Below are 20,269 nucleotides of genomic sequence, written 5' to 3' on the forward strand. Positions count from 1 at the left end.
AGGGCTCTGCAGCATTATCATGTACATGTCAGTGATGACAGTAATGACTCCTGTAATTCCATCAATGCAGCAAATACGAGAAAATGAATTATGTTCACGTGAGGACTTAAAGAGCGAACCCACCGAAAATCTAAAAGCGTATGATTTTAACAGGAAGTAATGGGCTCTCTTCTGAAATAAACATGCTGTTCACGGAGAATTTCTGTCGACTAAAACGAAATGAGTGAAAAGGACTGTGTGCAACCCGTATTCCAGGTTCCGGTGGTGAAGCTCTCTGATCACCGTGTGGCTAACAGGTGGGGTCCCAGGAGTACCTGCTGACGGCCACCATCCACAGCGGGCCAAGTGGGGGCAGTGGATGGAAAGCCCACAGCGCGTGCTATGACCCCAGTTGGAACTATAAATGCTCAGCCACTTGCAGAAGCTCCATAGTGACTTGCTGAGTGACGCGGTCAAGGACACAGAAATGAAACATTAACGAATGGGTAGTAAGTGGTCTGGGAAAGAGGCCCAAGTGTGGAAGAGCAGGTGTCCCGTGTAATGCGAAGCTGGCACTCAGTGACCAGTTAGCCGAGGGGACCAACTGTAGCAGACACCAGAGCACCTCATTCCCCAGCCACCCAAGGGACGCGTCATCACGGAACAGGGAGAGAGGCCATGCATTATATTCAACCGACTCCACCGCAAAGGAGGGCTGGCTGCGGCCACTGCTGCATGTCCAATGCGCCAATAGCAGGGGACCAGTACCAGGCCTGAAATGACAGCGTGCTCTGGAAGGACCACCAAAATCCCCAAGAGCAAGCTGATGGCATCCACGTTCCCTTTCATACACAGACAACCAGGCACCTGTTATGCGGACATACGACCCAGGAGAAGATGCGCCTCCCCGGGCCCCCCGTAGTGGGAACACCCTCTGGGAATGGGTGCCCTGCGCCCCGATGACTCCACAGAGTGCCACCAAATGTCGCTTCTGCCCCAGAAACCCTGTTAACAGCAAGCTAGGTGCACCAGAGCAATGGGCCTCACTGGTCTTTGCAGGCACCTTGTTAGGGAATTAATTAAGGTACCGGCAAGGGTGGGAAGCTTTCCTCCAAGATACATGTAATTCCCGACCAACGGACCAACATGCATTTCAGGTCCCCCTCCTACTAGAACCGAGGAATCGGGGAACCAAAGCCGCACCCTTTGAGATGACAACGCTTAGCAAGCAGTTAAACCGACCAGGTCATGCTCTAGAATCATTTCAAAGAGCGACTGAAGGTTCATGTTAAAGCCGGCTGGGGCCTGGGGACAATATTTTTAAACAGCGTCCCAGGTGGAGCTGGGGCATAGCCAGGTTCCATCCCATCACAGAATGAACCTCCCTGGTTCACAAGATAATGCACTTGGATTCTCTGGAGCTCGATTTTCTTCCACGTAAAATTTAAAAACAAAATTATATTGCTCTCCCATCATTTCTCCAAGGATAACGTGGAGAATACATGTGAAATGTCACCTGGTATCTGAGTCTCAGTGGCTGTTCAACAAACTCGTGGTGGCTATTTCTATGTGAAAGCTATTATTTAGATAAACTTCCTTGTGAGGTGGCAAGAGGTTGCTTAAATAACTTGTCTGACACCACCGTCCTTCACCGTTTCACGGTACGCGATCACTAAATACAGACCTGGCTCTCAGTAATATACACCTTTAGGCAACAGCAGCACAACAGAGTGACAACAGAGAACAATGTAGGTGACGGCACGTTCTGAGGCGCGCACGTCCCTTTCAGACCGGCACACTTAAAGTGATGAATAAAAATAACAGTCATTTCAGCTTATTAAAAAGGGAGGTGTAACCCAACGGGCTAACACCTCACCCCCGTCAGAACGGCCATCGCCAATAAATCAGCGAACAACAGGTGCCGGCGAGGACGCGGAGAAAAGGGAGCCCTGGTGCCCTGCTGGTGGGAATGCAGCCCGGGGAAGCCCCTGTGGAGAGCAGTATGGAGTTTCCTCAAAAAATTAAAAATGGGACTGCCTTTGGACCCAATGACTCCACTTCCGGGAATTTACCCGAAGGAACCCGAAACACTGATTGGAAAGAACACACGCACCCCCGTGTTCACTGCAGTGTTACAGTCGCCAAGATTTAGAAGCAGCCCACCTGCCCATCAGGAGATGAGCAGGTAAGACAGCTGTGGGACACTTGCACCCTGGAATCCCTCTCAGACATACACGGAGAAGGAAGTCTTACCTTTCGCCACAGCAGGGACGGACCCGGAGAGCATGACGCTAAGTCAGACAAGCCAGTCAGAGAAAGACAAGTCCCACATGACTTCACTTACATGTGGGCTCTAATGCACAAAACGAACTAACAAGCAGACTCACAGACACAGAGAACAGACGGACAGCTGTCAGGGGCACGGGGGCTGGAGACTGGATGAGAAGGCAAAGGAGTCAGGCAAAAGACACAAACACACGAACAACCTCATGGGCACAGACGACAGCATGTGATGACCAGAGGGAAGGGGGGCGGAGAAGAGGATACAGGGGGTAAACAGTGATGGAGGGAGACGTGAGTTGGGGTGGCGAACACACAACACAAGATACAGATGAGGTCTTATAGGACTGAACCCCTGAAACGTATGTAATCTTATTAACCAATATCACCCAATAAATTCAATTAAAAATAAATTAATCTCGAAATTCTCAAAATAAATAAATAACAAGGCAGTTAATGTGAATACATCCAAGAAGAACAACTATGTAACTTTTAAAATCAATGTTAACTTGATAAAATGTATAGGCTATCAGATGAAGGGGAAAAGAGCAAATAAAAGTATACTCGCTATAGAAAAGAGCCACGGGAGCTCATCTAAAATGCAAACAGGGGTGCTGAGGCTACAGATAACTCTTATTTCTCTTTATAATAATTTCAGTACCACTGTACTTTCCACAAGGCAACCCATCGCTTCTAGAATCGAAATCATAGGTACTACAATATTATTTAATAAATGAATAAAAGTTTAAGATCCTACATATTCTGAATTGGCCAGTGTGACTCAATTTTCTACATAGTATCATAAATAAATATATCACCTGTATAACATTTTCCTATAACTTCATCTGAGATTCTAGTTAGCTTTTGCATAATTGTATTAATAAAATGGGTGATCTAGAAATACATTATATCATGGCTAAGAAAGCAGCCTCTGTTGTCAGTGAATATTACCTTTGCCTTATCTCTCATGGACCCTTTTCCAAGGATGGACATCTTTGTCAAGGTTTCTTCTTGTAGACGCTTCAAAGAGTTGCCACGCGGACCCAACAGTTTCCCCACGAAGTTGAACTAGGAAGAACAACCAAATTTGTGACATCCATACGGGAACGTGATTTCTTACGCGTGCATACGAGGCATCCCTGGAGACCCTTCACATCACTGACTAATGACAGAGAGCTCAGTTCCTGCTACAAAGCCCACACTGTTTCCACAAACCACACATAACAGCAAAAGTTGTAACATTTAAAGTAATTGATAGATTTCTCTGCAGCAGTCACTTCCGTGAGGGCTCTAGTTCACAAACTGTGAATGCAGTTAATTTCCTTGACAATTTCCACACACATTCAATATCTACCATGAGCAGGGCTCAGATGAGAATCCAGGTGAGGGTAAATGATGCTCAGGGCCATGTGCTGTCACTCAGCGGGCCATCAGGGAGCGTCTGGGCCCCGCTACCTGTGCGCACTTAGCCTTGGTTAGTCAACCAACGCCTGCACTGGCCTACACGCTCTTCAGTGATCGGTGGCTAACAAGACCTTTGCCCCAAGATCCACCTGCCTCTTCTCACCAACCAGCGATGGGAGCGTAGACGCCTTCTTCAGGCTGGAAGCATGGGGTTCTTTATGTAACAAGTGGAGTTGAGGTGGAGTCATTAAGAGCATGAACCCTGGGGCTAGGCTGCCGGGGCTTTAAAACCTGGCTTTTCCACTTAGCAGCTGAGTAACCCTGACACGTGACCTAACCTCTGTTCCTTGGCTTCCTCACCTGCTAAATGGGCCCTAGTGCTATGGGGTTGGTCTGAGGACTTAATGGGTCCAAATCAATAAATTATTTACAATAATGGGTGGCACAAAATAGGCAAGAAATATATCTGGAGTGAATTATTATTAGGCATGTCACACAACTGTTTAAAGCCTTACTACAATTAAGGTAAACCACGAACAGTTCGTGCTCCCCAACGGAAAGACAGCCCGTTTACTGCTTGGAAAACAACTGCTCTCTTAGGCAGGACGTCAGCGCCCTTCCGTGAGCAAAGCCCCAGCAGAGCTACAGCTATTCTGGATGGAAAAAGAGGTCCTTCCATTTGCCTGTGATAATTGAAGTCATTTTCCTGAAATACCTATTTTGAAAAATATCAGAATATTTTTTTCTTGCCTACTTTTCATTTTATTGGTCTTCAACAAGACTCAAGGGTCTTTTTTGAAACTTCATGTGTGATATTTTTATTTTTAAATTTTAAGTTATTTTTAGAAATATGCAAGTAATACAGAGCTTCAAATATCAGACAATACTATGAGGGAGGGGAAAATCAGAGCCCTGGCCCACCCATCCCGACCACGTCCCTGGTGCCCATTTTCTCTGCTTTATCTTTTTGCATCTTCTATTATTTGGATGTCAGAGTTCCTGAGTTGGATCTCTAAGTTTCTTATTTTTCCTCTCCTCCTCTTTCATCTCCTCTCTTCAGCTTCTGAGAGACTTAATTACATTAAGCTGCCATATCTCTCAAGTCTTTCATTTCCACTATCAGACGTTTAACTACTAATAGTATTTTCTTATATTGGTTCTTTTAATGAATTTTTTAAAATTTTCATAGAAGCAATCGAAGTCCTTATCTTCCCAAGGATATTACTGACAGTGACCCTCCCCGTCTGTGTTCCGGGATCAGTCCCTCTACAGCATGGACATCCCTCGGAGGGTTGGTAACCTCTGCCACGTGTCCTTAAAAGCCTCAGACTGAGCCTCCCAAATGCTGAGCCAAGTTCCCACATGGGGCCTGACCATCGGATCCGACCATCTGCTGCGACCGGCAGCCCATGTTTCCATCTAAACCTCCTCAAAGATCAGCATCTGTGGTTCTTTTCCCCTGGGCGGGGCGCGGACCCGAGAGGCGCTCCCAGGCTCCCAGAGGTGGGTCCACCTGCTGCCAGGACTCGGGGCCCTGCAAGCGCACACACACGCACACCTTGGCTTCCATGGGACGCGACTCCCCAACTCGCGAGTGTGTGCCCTTGCCGGTCTCCGTTGGGGTCTCAGAGCCCACGGCTCCTCTGGGCCTCGGAGCCCAGCTCGTCTGGGCCGGCCTCTCGGGAAATCGCTCGTCTGTTACTGGCTTAAGAAGGGTAGATGCCCGAGTTACCAGCCAGATGAGCTGCCTGTGGTCTAACCCAGCGGTTTTTAACCCCTTTCATCTCACGGCACACCAAAGAATGTCTCTTTTGTTCATCTGGCAAAAAAAAAGGTATCCTTTTGCTTCGGTCACAAGGATGGCTACTGCTGGCTGTTGCCGGGTTTTTATCTGACAGGCTAAGGGAGGAAAGGCCGGGTAATGCACGTCTGACAACGTCCCGCCCAGCGTGACCCTGGCGGCACACCTCGAACATCCCCGATCGGACCACTCCTCCTGCGACCTTCCCGGCAGGTCTCCTCTTCCCCTCAGCGACACCCCATAAATCCACCTTCACAGCAATTGGGAAGTCACCCCACACTAATGAGCCTGTTTCGGGGTGACTTTCTCTCATCCTGCAAGCTCAGGACTCTGCTGGCGCCGGCCTCCTGAGCCATTACCATCTTTATTCACTTACGCCGCAGCTCCCAGCATTTTCCTGACATGGCTCGCCTACTGTTTTCTCACACGCCCACACTTACGTCATGGCTTCCTGCCTTTTTCATTCCCTTACATTAATTGAGCAGGTTTCAAGGACAGCGTAAAACCAAATGGATGAGGTCATACCACCATATCTGCCGTTCTTTTATAGTGAGATATCCCCCCATTAATAGCTATTGGGAGACCTTAGGAGTCACCCACTCCAAACATACAATTTTATCCCGAGAAGACAGAAGTCCAGAGTGGTAAGATTTATTCAAGATCACATGCTAAAACATAAAAACACAGGATTCTTTATAAGAAGGAAAAGCATTTTAAATAGTTTTATGTACCTGCAGGAGTTTTCTCTCCCCATATAACTTTTATTAGGTATTTTGTTCACAAAAAGTACATGAACAAGTGTTCTGACCACAGGAGCCCTTCTGTTCCTTCCCTTGTTCAACCCGCACATGGCCTGTCTGCTCAATGTCCCCGGTCACGTCAGCCCCGCGAGGCTCTGACCCCTCTCCCACGACACAGGAACCAGACCACAGGGTGCGCAGAATCGTACAGAAGGCACAAGTGTTATCATATCCAAGACCAGTGACTTTTCTCCAGATGCCAATTATATTACAAATCTATTACAAACTTCACGGTTGTAAATAAAAAGCTTTTCACCTGATTATGAAGGCGGGAAGCCAGCACACAGGGAGCATATCTGGGTTCCCGGTGTCGTATGCCACACCCCGTCATTACGGTCTTTATTGGTAAGGACTCATCAGTGCCTGTGTGACCCCACTGTAATGGACCAAAGCTATATTTGTGACATGACACTGTTCCCTGGGGAACAATTACAGGTAAGCTGTCCTTCCATAAACAACTAGGCCTCTGGAACATGTCGCTGTCTCCATTAAAAGGCGCCCCTTCACTGGGTGTTCGCCCAAAGCTGGGGAGTCTAACCAAGGGCCGTCTCCCTGCCCCCGACTCGACGCGGAGCTGAACCCGCGGCCTCTGCCGCGTGGCTGCAAACACAGCACTGTCATCATTCCAGCCCAGCCAGCGGCTCTGCCCGAGCCTGACACCCACGCCACGGCGGCAGTGCCTGGCCTTTGGGAGCCACTGCTCCAACGCGTGTGCAGAGGGGGCCCTGAGGAAACGTCCCGCGAGGCAACTCTGTCCTGCCGGGGTTCCCGTCCAGTCACTCCCACACGTGTGTGTCTCTCTGCAGCCCGCCTGAGCCGCCTCTCAGAGCCCAGTGCAGAAACACCAGGCCGGGGCGCTGCGTTCCACCTGGCTTTGTCACCGCTCTGTCTACACACAGACTGCCCAGCTCTACTGAGCGTGAGCCGCTGTGGAAGGCCCGCCCGCCCCCGCTCTGGCCCCTCCAGCCTCGCCCCACTCTCCCGCTCCTGATTTTAGCCATTCTGCACTTGTTTTACTGTCTCAAAACTGCCCTGGGCCGAGGACGACCTGCTTCAGCTCAGACACGGAGGAGAAAACGCCACTCTCACTCGCAGACCCAGAAGGAGGCTGCACAGAAGGCGCCCTCAAGCCCGAGTCCCAGGGCGAAGATAGCGCACGGGAGCCCCGGGAGCCGCACGCCCCTGCTGGGGAGACAAGCTCAGCGTCTGCTCCTCAGGGAAGGCTGGCAGGAGGGCAGGGAGCCCCGGGAGCTGCCGAGCTTAGAGCGGACACCTCCCAGCGGGGATTCCCTGCAGGAATGCACCACACGGCCCCCAGACCCAGTGCCCCGGGGAGATCGGGAAGAACCCTGAGACCAGGGCTCCCAGGGGCAGGAGGGAGAGAGCGGAAGGCCGAAACCTGCCCAGGTCTGCGCCCGTCTCCCCTGCCGAGCAGAAGCCTGAGTCTGCGGCAGGAAGGGCAACAGGGCCGCGTGGCCTCGTTTTTTAAATATTGACGGAATCAACAAAGCCTGTGCCCGGCTCTGCGTCCAGCCCCGAGGAGGGGCAGCGCCCGCAGCAGGGGCGGGGCCGGCCAGGAGCTGGGTGGGGAACAGAGAGGGACGAGGGCCCCCTGCCCCCGGAGTTCCCGGGTCTGGTGAGAAGAGCCAGGGGACACTAGTAAAAGGCACCGCAGAGACAGTGTTGGTTCCCCACAGCAAGTGTCCAGCCAGGGGGAGGGAGGGTGACCGCAGAGAGCGCGGGGGCTCCTGCATGGCGGGGCGGACAGCTCCCGGGATGACGCCTCTCTCTGCCCCTCACAGGGAGACGCGGCCTCTGCAGCGTCCCCAGGCCATCATCGCCCAGGGTTTGGGTCTAATTTTAACTCTAAAATACAGATGCGATCTAAGCGTTGTCATTTCCTGTGAGTTTTGGTCACTGCTGATAGTTTCCATGTTGATACGGAGTCACTCTTTTAACAACGGCAAAATTCTGCACTGAAAAAGACCAGACTTGGTCATCAGAGTCTAGCAGGCCCCCGGGGGGGCGGGGAGGGCTTCTCTGCCAGGCACCTTCCCTGACATTCGCTCTGTCCTCCTGCCTTCTCTGGGGACACTGTCCAAACCAGACTTTCAGACAGGTCCCTTCACTCTGGGTTCCTGAGAGGACGAAATGCATTTTACTCAAGTCTGAAACCTTCTCCACATCTGACGCCCCTCTGCATCCTTAGTGCACTGCCCAGCACATGGTAATGCTCCAAAAAATCAAAAATCAAAAAATTGTACTGAATCAACAAAAGCAAAAGAATAAATCAATGAGCTCTGGGTCCAGGAACCTCCGGTCCTGCCTACGGCTGCTTTGTTTGGAGAAGCCACAGCGGTGCCAGCAGTGTCTTAAAACATAAAACACTCCCTGGCCCAGGAGAAAAAGGCCTCCGAACACGGAGTCCCTTGGCCTCACACAGAGACCCGGCCCCTCTGAGGGGCTGGGGTTCCCACGGACGCCCCCAGACCCTGGGGCCGGGATGGGTGTTTCTCTGCGGGCAGCTTCAGCTTCCGGAGTTACCCGCTGCTGACCGCTCAGGCGCTGTCGGCTGGGCCTCATACCTGTTCTTCTGCTTTGAGTCGGGGGGTTCGGGGCTTAGGGATTCCTCCTCCTTTCTTGAGAGACTAAAAATTATTTTAAAAGTACGTGTATTGACATTTATAGAAGATCTAGTTATGCTGTAACAGGAGGGCATCGTATAGTGCACAGACTCCCTAATAACAATGGTACACTGTCCGCCGGGTCTTTACAAATGAACTGATCGTGTGCTGTGCATGCGTGTCTGTGTGTGCGTGCATCTTTGTGTGTGCATGTGTTTGTGCGTGCTTGTGTGTGCATGCGTGTCTGTGTGTGCGTGTGTTTGTGTGTGTGCGTGCGTGTTTGTGTTTGCATGTGCTTGCGTGTTTGTGTGTGCATGGGTGTTTGTGTGTGTGTGCGCGTGCAGTTACTAAATGGAACAAGCAAACACTGAGTCCTTTCACTGTTACAGTCCCTCCTGCTCACAGTGACAAAAACACCCCAAAGTGTCACTATGGTATCTTTCCCTGATTATCACACATATTGCTTACTGTTCCTTTTCTATTATTTTTCTTCAAATGCACTTGAGGATTTCACAGACAAAATCAAACCCTGGGATCAATCTCATACTTGCTAAAAGGAATTCCCACGGGTCCGTTATGGCCCCTTCTTGGTCTCATTGCCCCCCCTGCCCCGTCCCCTTCTAAAACCCTAGCCTGCAGCTGACACACGCAAAGGCTCATGTCCACACGGCCCCACCTGACCCGGGGTTAGAAAATCAGGGACTGAACAGTCTTACGTTTTCTGTCTTGAATGCTACAAGCTACTCTTCCCCATAATTAAATCATTCTAGTCCAATAATTACTCTGCCTTTCCCCCTGATCTCTGCTTGTTCACAGCCTGGACTTACTCTTAAGGACTGAATTGAATTCCACCTATAATTCTATCTCCAGAAATAACTCTCCCTCACACCCTTAATTTTGCAGGGAGTCCCTCCGCCTCTCTTGTGTTAATTCCGTTTTTACCCGTATGACTTAGTGAAATTTACTATTTCTCCGGCTGGAGTATAAATCCCTTGAGAGTAATTAGGACCCGTATTTGAGTCATCATTTTTTCTACATAAGGGTTTCTCAACAAATACTTGTGCAATTAAAGTTTATTTTATCCCAAATCAAATGGCACTAGTCAACATAGTTTTTATTGATTTTCTTTGCTGCATAAAATGAGTGCAACATATTAAAACTATAGATAAAAAAAATCCATTATTTAAATTTATTAAGTTTCCGACCACAAACCTCTAAGTATTATTGGTAGTGGAGATTATTTGGTGTTGCTCCATTGATTGTAATTTCACACAGTATCTACTTCTAAATGTAAACAGCCCAATTTACTGAGATAATAGCAACTCCAAAAACCAGTGACGTGTAGGGCAGCTTCTGCAGGAGATGATGTGGGTGAAATAAACACACACGGAGGTGCGCACACTCGACACTCTGAAGTGGCCTCCCTCACGCACCTGCCGTCTGTTTGCTCAGGCCTGGACTACCCTCCTGCGGGCGGGGAGGGGCGGACCGCACACCGCACAGAACAAGCAATGCAGCCCCTGCGTCAGCGAGTCTGAATCGGCCCACCCGGGAAGTGCCGACGCGCCCGCCTGGCTGCCAGCGTGAAGAAGGGAACAGGGGGCCTGAGACAGGAGGCAGGGCAGGGACCGGGACGAGAGGCGAGTAGGGCAGACGGGGTGAGGGTGGCCATGGGGTGCAGGGAAGGAGACGGGAGGTAATTTAGGGACAGAAATAACATGTGTACGTCGCAGCGTTTGAAGAACGGAGAGGAGGAGGTAAATGAAGGAGAAGCTAGTACACAGAAATGATGCGCCGGTTTCCGGCGTGGGCACTTGGGTACACGTGCCATCTGTCACTCACAAACAGCAGCGCAGGAGAGGTTTGCCAAGGAAAGGAGGTGCGAGTCCACAGTGGCCACGCCCAAGCTGAGGTGCCGTGGCCCTTCCAAGTGGAGGGGTCCGGCAGGCGGAGCTGGGCATATCGCAAGTGGGGGACGGGGCTCCTGAGCCTGACCCCTCCCCCCTGTCATGGTGCCTCTCGGTGCTGATGTGTGACGTGCGTCTCTTGTTTCATGTAATTGTGTGTCAATACTTGTTTGGACCGAAGCTTACAGCCGGGTCCATGGATTTCGTTCCAGCAGGCAGGGTCCTGGGAGAGAGGGGTGACGCTCTGTTCCCACTGCCTCTGCCCAGTATCGGGACAGTTGGGCCCCCCTCAGCTGATCCAACTCGGTGGTCCTCAGGGGGCCCAGAGCCGAAACAGTCAGCCCAGTGAGAGTCAAAGATAGCTAACCAGTAGTACGCTACACGGCACTAAAAACGCATTTACCTTTCGGCTCAGCCACACACTTAGAGGTCTCCCTTCCGCGGCCTCTCAGAAAGGAAGCAGCAATGTCATAAAAGATACACACACAACAACATGCATCACACGCTTTATTTCCAAACTCACTGCTCGTGACTGCAGTACATACAAATAAAGTAGCAGTGGTAATAATAACAAACCCCCAAAACAACCTGAGTGCACTCTTTCAGGAGCCCATCAATACGCATCTGTCTGTTTTGGGGGCCACTTAATAAATCCAAGTTCAAGTGCTACCTGGTGGCTCAATCACCAGGCACTTTAAAAAGGAGGGAAAAGGCACCGCTATGATCAGAAGTCCTTTCACGGCACTTTTCGGGCGCGGTTATATTAGCACTTCTCAACTTCGGTGCCTTTCACGACACCAGGGCGTGTGTCACGGGATCCCAAGAGCCCAGAGAAGACCTCCGAGAACAGAATAAAGGCAACCTCTGAAGGTGTGTTCCGTCCTCCCCACCTGTCACCTCACGGCCCTCCAGTCTCCACCCTAAGTGATGGGAGAGGAGGAGCACAGAGGGGACCACGCTGAGAACAGCGGCCTCCTAAGGTCCTATCACCCTGAGCGGCTTCCTGCTTCACCACAGGGTCCCCCGGGTTCAAGACTACTAGGATGGAGGGGCGCTCACTGTGACTTACAATAAACCCATGTAACGTTACGTAATAGTTTTTACTATCAAAATCCTCCCTGGCCAGCCATATCAATCTTGGTAATGACACAGGAAAAACTAACACACAAGACAGGCGCATGGGCACTTCATATCTACAGGTAAACTATCGATGGAGCACCGAAGATACAACTTATCTGCACATAAATCCTCTAGGAAAAATAGTATATGCCTCTGGAAACCAGTTAGGCATCACAGAAAAGTTCCATACTCATGACTGTCAAGTATTGACTACTCCAGGAAATTTTTAAACCCATCATGATGGTTTCAAACCGACAGGCTTCTACCTGGCAGTGTATTCATGGGCGTCAGACCGCAGCACACAATGAAGGAAAAAGGCATGCCGGCTTAGAAGAAGACAGCTTCCTTGGGCTTTAGTTCAAACGCCAGGCAGGACCATGGTTTGGAAGTGCTTCTCTTCTCTCCAAGACCCTTACCCCAAGAGCCTGGGTAGGCCAGCTAATATGCACAATTTAAAATACACCCAAAATAGGAAAACACTTCATGTAAGAACCCATGTTGATTACCACGAAGTTAAAAAGTTAAATAGTATGTACACATTAGAATGCTTACAAATTAAAGCAATTAAAATTGAGAAACTCAACAAACCTAATTTAAACCTGTAGACTTTAACTCAGTACAATAAAACTTTTTAAAAATATAACCACAGCACAAAGGCACCTCATCAGTGACCTATCTCAGGGGCCTATTTTCCCCAAAATGGAAATCTTTTTTTTTTTTAATCCAAATTATAAGAGTTATATCAAGTTCTCGTTAAAGTATTAAAGTACAGGGACTTGTGATGTAGAAAAGCGCACATAATCCTCCCCTCTAGAAAATAACTGTTGTTATTCAAGTTAGTTTGGTTTTCAAATAAGTGCCTACCCCTTGGACTATCTTTTTTTAATTTAACAACATGAGACAGACATGTTAGCAGAACAGCAGAGCACGTGCGTATAATAACACAGAGACTTGATTTATTCTGGTTCACGTCACAGCCCCCGTGGGAATGGTGCTCACGGCCCGACTGGCCAACATTCCCCACGCTGTGCGCCCTTTAATTGCAAATCCTGTAACAATCTGTACATTGTATTGAAACGAACCTGTTCAGCCAAATCAAACGGCTTGTAAGTTCTCAATGGCCTCTGCCCTACCCAGAGCGCTCACCTGCAGGACCATGCCACCCCCCCCACCTCACTTCCAGCCCTTCCCTAGCCAGCCCACTCCTTCCAGGCAGCCCCCCGGGGCAGGGGACATGATCCCGCTCCTGTCCTTCTGCAGCCCCTGACATGGAGCCCCTGGCACGGCGCTGTCAGCAGCACTGAGGCAGCTGCAGGCCCCACCCACGGAACGTCCTTAGGAAGAAAGCAGACCTGACCCACTGCACGAGGCCCGGCTCAGGGACAGCCCCCGGGGGGTGCGTGTGCCGCGTGCCGGGGCAGGGGGCACTGATGCGTGAGCCAGGGGAGGAAGAGGGGAATGAGCGCACAGCCCGAGCCACGGGCGCCTGAGGACCTCAGAGACGGGCCGCGCCCCCGCAGCTCCGCACCAACGCTGTCGCCACGATATCTGGTCCCTGCTGGGCGCCGAGCTGCAGGGTTTGTCCGCAGGAAGACAAGGAAGAACAACTTCTCCAGCCTAACATCTCAAAATGGAATCATCATGGAAGTGTTTGCTTTGAGGTTCACCTTCACGGGCTCGGACACAGAACTCAGGAGAGTGGATGTACTTCAGGGTTGGGTCCTAAAAGGCCCGCGTTCAAAGGGGTGCCACTGAAAGGGGGCGGGAAACGCTTCACTACAGAAGAGAAACGATCCCATTGCCGGCCACCGCGGGATTACTGGGGGCTTCACGCCCAGCCCTGCTCTCGCCGCAGCAGCGGTAAGCGCGCCGTCAGCACCCACTCCACACCACGCCGGGCCCTGCCCACGGCCACTGCGGTCTGTGCACCGGCACCAGCACGCACGCGTGCCGATGGAGGTGCCGCCCTGGCCTGTTACACAGGCCGCTGGCAACCGTGCGCTCCGCTGCGCTGAGCAGAAGTAGCCCTTTTCGGCGTGCAGGAGGCAGTGGCTTCCCAAGCAGCCCACTGCGGACTTCACAGATACCTGAAGTGGCTCTGCTGCTGGACACACAAACTATCGTTTGTCTTCCCCTGCTCTTACCAAAGCTGACGCTGGAAACAACCCCTGAGATTTTACTTCATATGCTCCCTCTCATACGCGCACTCACACGCAACAGAGTATTAACTGTAGGTTACCCACCCACCAGCCAACACACCCCCTGAAGACGGGCAGTGTGTGTTCCCCTCTCGGTCTACTGCATATCGGACACACAGAGTATAGAGAGCAGAGCTATCATTTTATAAAGGTGCCAATGAGCCATGCTCTGTTTAGCACTGACTCCATGAAAGGTTCCCAAGAGTTTTCTGCTTCCTGGAAATGCACATCCTCGGTTCTGCAGGTATGACTAAGCCCCTAAGAGGACGGCAGTCTACAGATATGAACTCTTAAACTCTGAACAAAATATAAAACCTGATGATCTGAAGCCTGAATGATCACAAACAAGGGGACTCTGGAAGAAATGCAGACTTGGAAGGAGGGAAGGGCCTGGGCAAATCTGTTGATTTTAGAGTTTTTAGCCTAAATAGCAGAGTTTGAGGCAACCACAGTGCTGGCATGTGAGGGAGGAATACTAGAAAAGACAGATTAGATTAAGGAGCCCCAAATTTCATGGAGAGAATCTGCCCAGACCGCTGGCTGACCCCCAAATCATGTAGACCAAGAGGAAACGCAAAAGTCAAACTAAGAAAATAAATGAACTGAGACCATCTCTACCCAAGGGGCAAATCAGATGTCTGAATCCAAAAGTATCAACGCTCCTCAAAGAAAGAGCGTGGAATCTGGGGTTTCTGCAACATGACACTCACGCTGTGCAGCATACAACCCCAAATCACTCAACATACAAAATACAAGAACAATGTGACTCATTATCAAGATAAAGATTATCCATTCAGGTCAAGTCTAAGGAGACAAGGAGTTTCGAATTATGTAGAGGCTTAAAGCATCTATTTTAATGGTGCTCAGTGATATAAAATAGCACCTGCAATGAATTAAAAAATTAGAAAATCCTAGCAGAGGAAAAAATATATTTTTACATATACATATTTATGCATGAATCAAATATAAACTCTTCAACACATCGTTAAAAAAATAAATGTCTATTTTTCATATTACAGGGCTGGATACCTCCCGGAGAGACCTTGTCTGAATAACTGAAGTCTCAAAAGGTGGGGATAAAAGACTCAGAAAAAGTATTTGAAGAAGCAATAGCTAAAATATTACAATGCCATGGACAAATCCCTTGAAGAACACACAAAAAACTCACAGAAGATGAAATAGAAAATCTGATCAGTGACATGTCAACTGAAGACATTGAACTCATCATCAAACTCCAGGTCCAGAGAGCATCACTGGCAAATTCTGTCAAATACTGAGGAAGAAACAGCACCAAACCGACACATATTCTTTGTGAAAAAATAAACAAACACTTCCCACTTACTTTATGAAACCACACACAACACCAATACCAAAACCTGACAAAGATACTGTATTTAAAGTATTACAGGCCAGTAGCACCTGTGAACAGAGAGGTCTCTGGATCCAACAATATAACAAAGAATAATATGTCATTACCAGGTAAGGTTGAACCCAGGAATAAAAAGTTGGTTTAATTAAGACAAATCAATCAATAAAAATCACTCTGTTAACAGTAAAAAGGAGGAACATGCTGTGTTTGTTCCAACAGATGCAGAAAGAGGACTCAATAGAACACACGACCCAGTCAGGGACAGATCTCTCAGCAAAACTGACACAGAAGGGAACTTCCTCTCCTGAGAAACCCTACGGCTGTTGGCATTCTTAACGGTGAGACACTGAATGCGTCCCACACTGACCGGCAACGAGAGGAGAATGACTCCTCTTCCCCGCTTGTACTCAAACATTATTCTAGAGATACTAGCCAGCACAATAAAGCCAGCTAGAGAAACAGAAACCATGCAAATGAGAGAAGAAGTAAACTGCTTTTACAGATGATATGAGTATGCATGTAGCTTCTCCTAAAGAATTATAGAACGACTTACTAGAACTAACAGGTGAATTTATTTAGCAAGGTTAATTTATAAAATTTTATATTAGAAGCAAAGAACTGGAAAATAATTTTATATATTCATTTAACAAGTGTCAAAAACATAAAATATTTAGGAATAAGTTTAACAAAAGTCAAATAAGACCTTTATCCTGAAAACTATTAAATGGTGATGACAGAAATTAAAAATCTAAATGAATGGAAAGATATACCATGTCCAAGGAAGGAAAGACTCAATATTGTTAAGAAGTCACATTTCCCTAACTTGATAAACATATAGGATCAACTGCAATCATAAAAGCCCTGCAGAGCGTTTTGGGAAAATTAATGGAATCATTATTTAATTTATATGAAGTTGCGAAGGACCTACATCCGAGAAATCCTGAGATGGAAGGACAAAGTGGAAGGGACTGTGTTACCTAACTTGAGGTCTCACTATAAAAAGCCACAGTAATGAAGACAGTGAGGTAGCAGCATCAGGATCCATAAATAGATCAACGAAACAAAACAAAGTGCATAAACAGACCGTCACTTCAGCAATCAACAGATTTTCACCCAAGGTACACAATCAGTGGGAAGGGAGCATCTCTCCACGAATAGTACTGGAAAACTGAATGTCTGTATGGAGAAAAAATAAATGTTGGCCCCCTATCTCACATCGTACACAAAAGTTAATTTCGGATGCAGCACAGGCCTAAAAGTAGAAGCCACAGTGAGAAAGCCTTCAGAGGAAATGCAGGAGACTGTCTCTACATTTAATAAAGAGCTTCAGAATTCCCTTAAGTTTGGCAAAGACTCCTTAAGTGGTAAAAGGTAATAATCATAAAAGAAAAACCTGATACATTAGCCATCATCAAAATTAAAAACTTCAGCTTATCACAAGATCCTATTAAGAAAACAGTAGCAGGCCACTGGAATGATCCAAATGTGCACAAAACATGTATCTCACAAATGGGTCTAGGATATATAAAAAGTTCCTCCAATTCAATGATAAGAAGACATCCATCCCATTTAGAAATAGGAAAAGAAACCCTCAAAAGACATTTCACAACAGGAAATAAATGAACAGCCAATAAGTACATTAAAAAATACAAAATCATGAATCATCAGGGAAATGGAAATTACCACCATGAGGAAACACCACCGTAGAAACACCAGCAGAACGGCCACAGTGAGAAACTGATCAGCAGAACATCAACAGTTGATGAAGACATGGGGCGGCCACAACTCACGTGCACTGGCCCTGGAAAGGTCACAGGTACAACCGCTCCAGGGGAAAAGGATGACAAGGTCTTGTAAACCTACATGCACAGCAATTAAACTCCTCATATTTACTCAAAAGTAATGAAAACACATGGTCACAAGATGATTTATATGAAATGTTCACAGCAACTTAATTTATAATAACCCCACACGGAAACTCTGCAGACAGACAGATACATTGAGGTATATTCAGGTAGGGACTATAAGTCAGCAATCTAAAGGAATTAACTACTGATCAATAAACTGTGCACAACCCTGGCTGCTGTAGCTCAGTGGATTGAGCATCGGCCTGCGAGCCAAGTGTCACTGGTTCGATTCCCAGTCAGGGCACATGACTAGGTTGCACATCAGGTCCCCAGTTGGGGGTGCAAGTGAGCGGCAACCACACAGTGATGTTTCTGTCCCTCTCTTTCTCCTTTCCCCTCTCTCTAAAGATAAATAAACAAACAAACAAATAAATAATTTTTTTAAAAAAACTGTGCACAAGTCACGGACACAGATTCTCAAAAGAAAGAAAAAAAAAAAGGTAAAAAGAGTATCAATTCAGGCCAAATCTAAGATGACCAAGATTTTAGAATTAGATACTGTAAAGCACCTCTTGGAACTGTGCTCAACAGCACAGAATAACATTTGCAATCAGTGAACAACAGAACTCTTTAGAGTAGTTAGAATAAATAGTATTTTCAACATTTATGTGCTAAACCTTGTCTAAGCATTTACATAAATCATCTCATTTAATTCTTAATCTAATCTCATCTTACAATTAAAGAAACTAAAGTAGAAAGAAGTTAAATAAAGTGTCCAAAGTCTTAATGCTAGTACACCTGCTAAGTACAGTTTTTAGGGCTGAGACCTCAAACTACAGAAAACAGGAAAGACAGAATCACTGCATTTTGAATTAACTTTAAAAGTCTATGGGTGCTGGAGCGGGGGCGGGGGGTGAGCTGTGCTAAGGGAAACACCTCGAGAAAACACGGAACGAAACAGAAAAGAACCCCTGCTCCGTGCGGTCCAGCTCAGCGCCCCTGCGGCGGGCCTCACTGTCTTACCTTGGGGAACTGTTTTACAGGGATTAACACTTTCTGTCCCAGCTTCATGTTCTTATTAACCACCACATCAATGTACTTTTCTTCGTCCTTTCCTTCGCCTTTTTGAAACTTTTCTATTTCTGTGGAGGAAAAGAGATAACCATGAAGTGTATGACTCGGAACTCCAGAGGCTGGGAGGTCTCGTTCGCTCTACTGCGGCATGACATCAAATACAGAAATAAGAGACTATTAGGTTGCTACAGTTTTTTTTAAGTAATGACATATTTCCCATTTTATCAATAAGTCTTCTGCAGGACAGTGGGGAAAATGCACACACCATGGCTCTACCCAGTCCAGGCTCGACTGCCCACGCTAAGGGAAGCTACCAAACCAAAATCAAATGACTTGGGGTGTTCTGGAACCCCAGAGAAAGACTGAGCAAAGAGAGAAGAAAAGCCAGAGAGGATCCTCAGCTCAGGGCTGCAAAGGGCTGGCATCCCTACCCATCATCCTGCCTGGCTCTCCAGGGCTCATCCCATCGAGGAGTGATTCTTTCCTGCCCTTCCCAACCCAATCCTCTCTCCTCGCAAGCGACAAGGTCAGTGGTAGGTGCGTGTCTTTGCTGACGCTCATCTCTCTTCCTGTGGCATTATTTGGGTGATTTCAGCGTCAGCCCGTCCCCTCCAAGATTCAACCCCGTTAAACGCCACTCTGTGTGCACCTCCGTCCCTCTCCTGGACGGGGCGGCAGGAGTGGGGGAACCACGCACAAAGCACCATTCACACACAGCTCTTCGGGCACCCTCTGCTCAGTGCGTGGCCTCATCCCCACTCACACACAGAAATGCCCCCCCCCCCAGTGTGGGATTAGGAAGTGGGGACTTCAGGAGGTGCTCAGGTCATGAGGATGGAGCCCTTGTGAATGAAATCGGTGCCCGTATAACAGAGACCCCAGTGAGGACGCAGCCAGAGGACCGCCAGCTATGAACCAGGAAGGGGGCCCTCGCCCGACACCAAACACGCAGGTGTGTTCACCTCAGACCCCCAGCCTCCAGAACTGGGACAAGGAAGTTTCCATCGTGTGTAACCCACCCGGATGACAGTACTGTGTCACGGAGCCCTTCGTGAATTCAGATGCTCTCCCACCGGAACATGCGTTTCTCTGGCGTAGTACCTGTTTCTTCATTCAACAAACACCGACTACTAAGCACTTCCTACGTGCGGGTTCTAGCTCCTCGCCTTGCTGCGCATAGCGTGTGGCTGGGCAGGAGGTCCGCAAACGGGGGCCGGAAGGACCGCAGGGTGCGTGCGGACACGGACCGATTCCTTCAGAACGGCCACGGCTTACCTGGGTTCTGAGGGTAACACCGAGGACACGCAATGCAGTCACTCTGGTCACGCTAAAACCAAGTATGCTGGGGCATGAAGAAATGCCGCTGCTCTTACTGTAACTCACCTGGGAACTTAAACGTATACATGTACACACACACACACATACACGTATGTATATGTGTCTAGACATATACATATATAGATACACCTAAATCCCACCGGTGAGCCTCTGATCACCCCCTGAAGGACCCAGGGGAGAATGTTCACGCAGGCAGACCCCCGCCTTAGCGCGGCCACGAGACATCTGTAAGACGATCATCTCGGACCAATGCAGAAGCTCGGAATGCATGACGGCATCCTCTCAGAAACGTCCTTTGCAGAATCAGAACTCCTAGCTTTCCTTCCTTCTGTGGAGCACTCTGAGCATTGCTGAGTTGTGTTTCCCATCAGCAAACCCTAAGGCCCTTGACTAAGTATCATTTATTTCCAGTCGAAGCCTCTTGACATAGTCACACTCAGTTGACAGCTCAAAGAAGGGACCTAAGCACAAAGAAGGCACCGAGGGTGGCTGGGCCGTATAGAGGGACGCGCATATGTGTCCATTTGGC

The 20,269-nt window shown here is 48.5% G+C and overlaps 1 protein-coding gene across 1 annotated transcript in view; it reads right to left on the reverse strand.

The window, feature by feature from the left end:
• The window catches only part of KHDRBS3 (KH RNA binding domain containing, signal transduction associated 3), a 93,638-nt gene that overhangs the window by 44,046 nt on the left and 29,323 nt on the right, over positions 1-20,269 (reverse strand). Inside the window, exons 2-3 of the mRNA XM_090283331.1 lie at positions 18,352-18,470; positions 3,211-3,327 (exon numbers count right to left, since the gene is read on the reverse strand). Of these exons, the coding sequence (XP_090139457.1) occupies positions 3,211-3,327; positions 18,352-18,470 (236 nt within the window). The remainder of the gene's footprint in view (positions 1-3,210; positions 3,328-18,351; positions 18,471-20,269) is intronic.

This window comes from Furipterus horrens, unplaced genomic scaffold (assembly GCF_987537825.1).
Source record: "Furipterus horrens unplaced genomic scaffold, mFurHor1.1.pri manual_scaffold_7, whole genome shotgun sequence".
In the NCBI taxonomy this organism is placed as follows: domain Eukaryota; kingdom Metazoa; phylum Chordata; class Mammalia; order Chiroptera; family Furipteridae; genus Furipterus; species Furipterus horrens.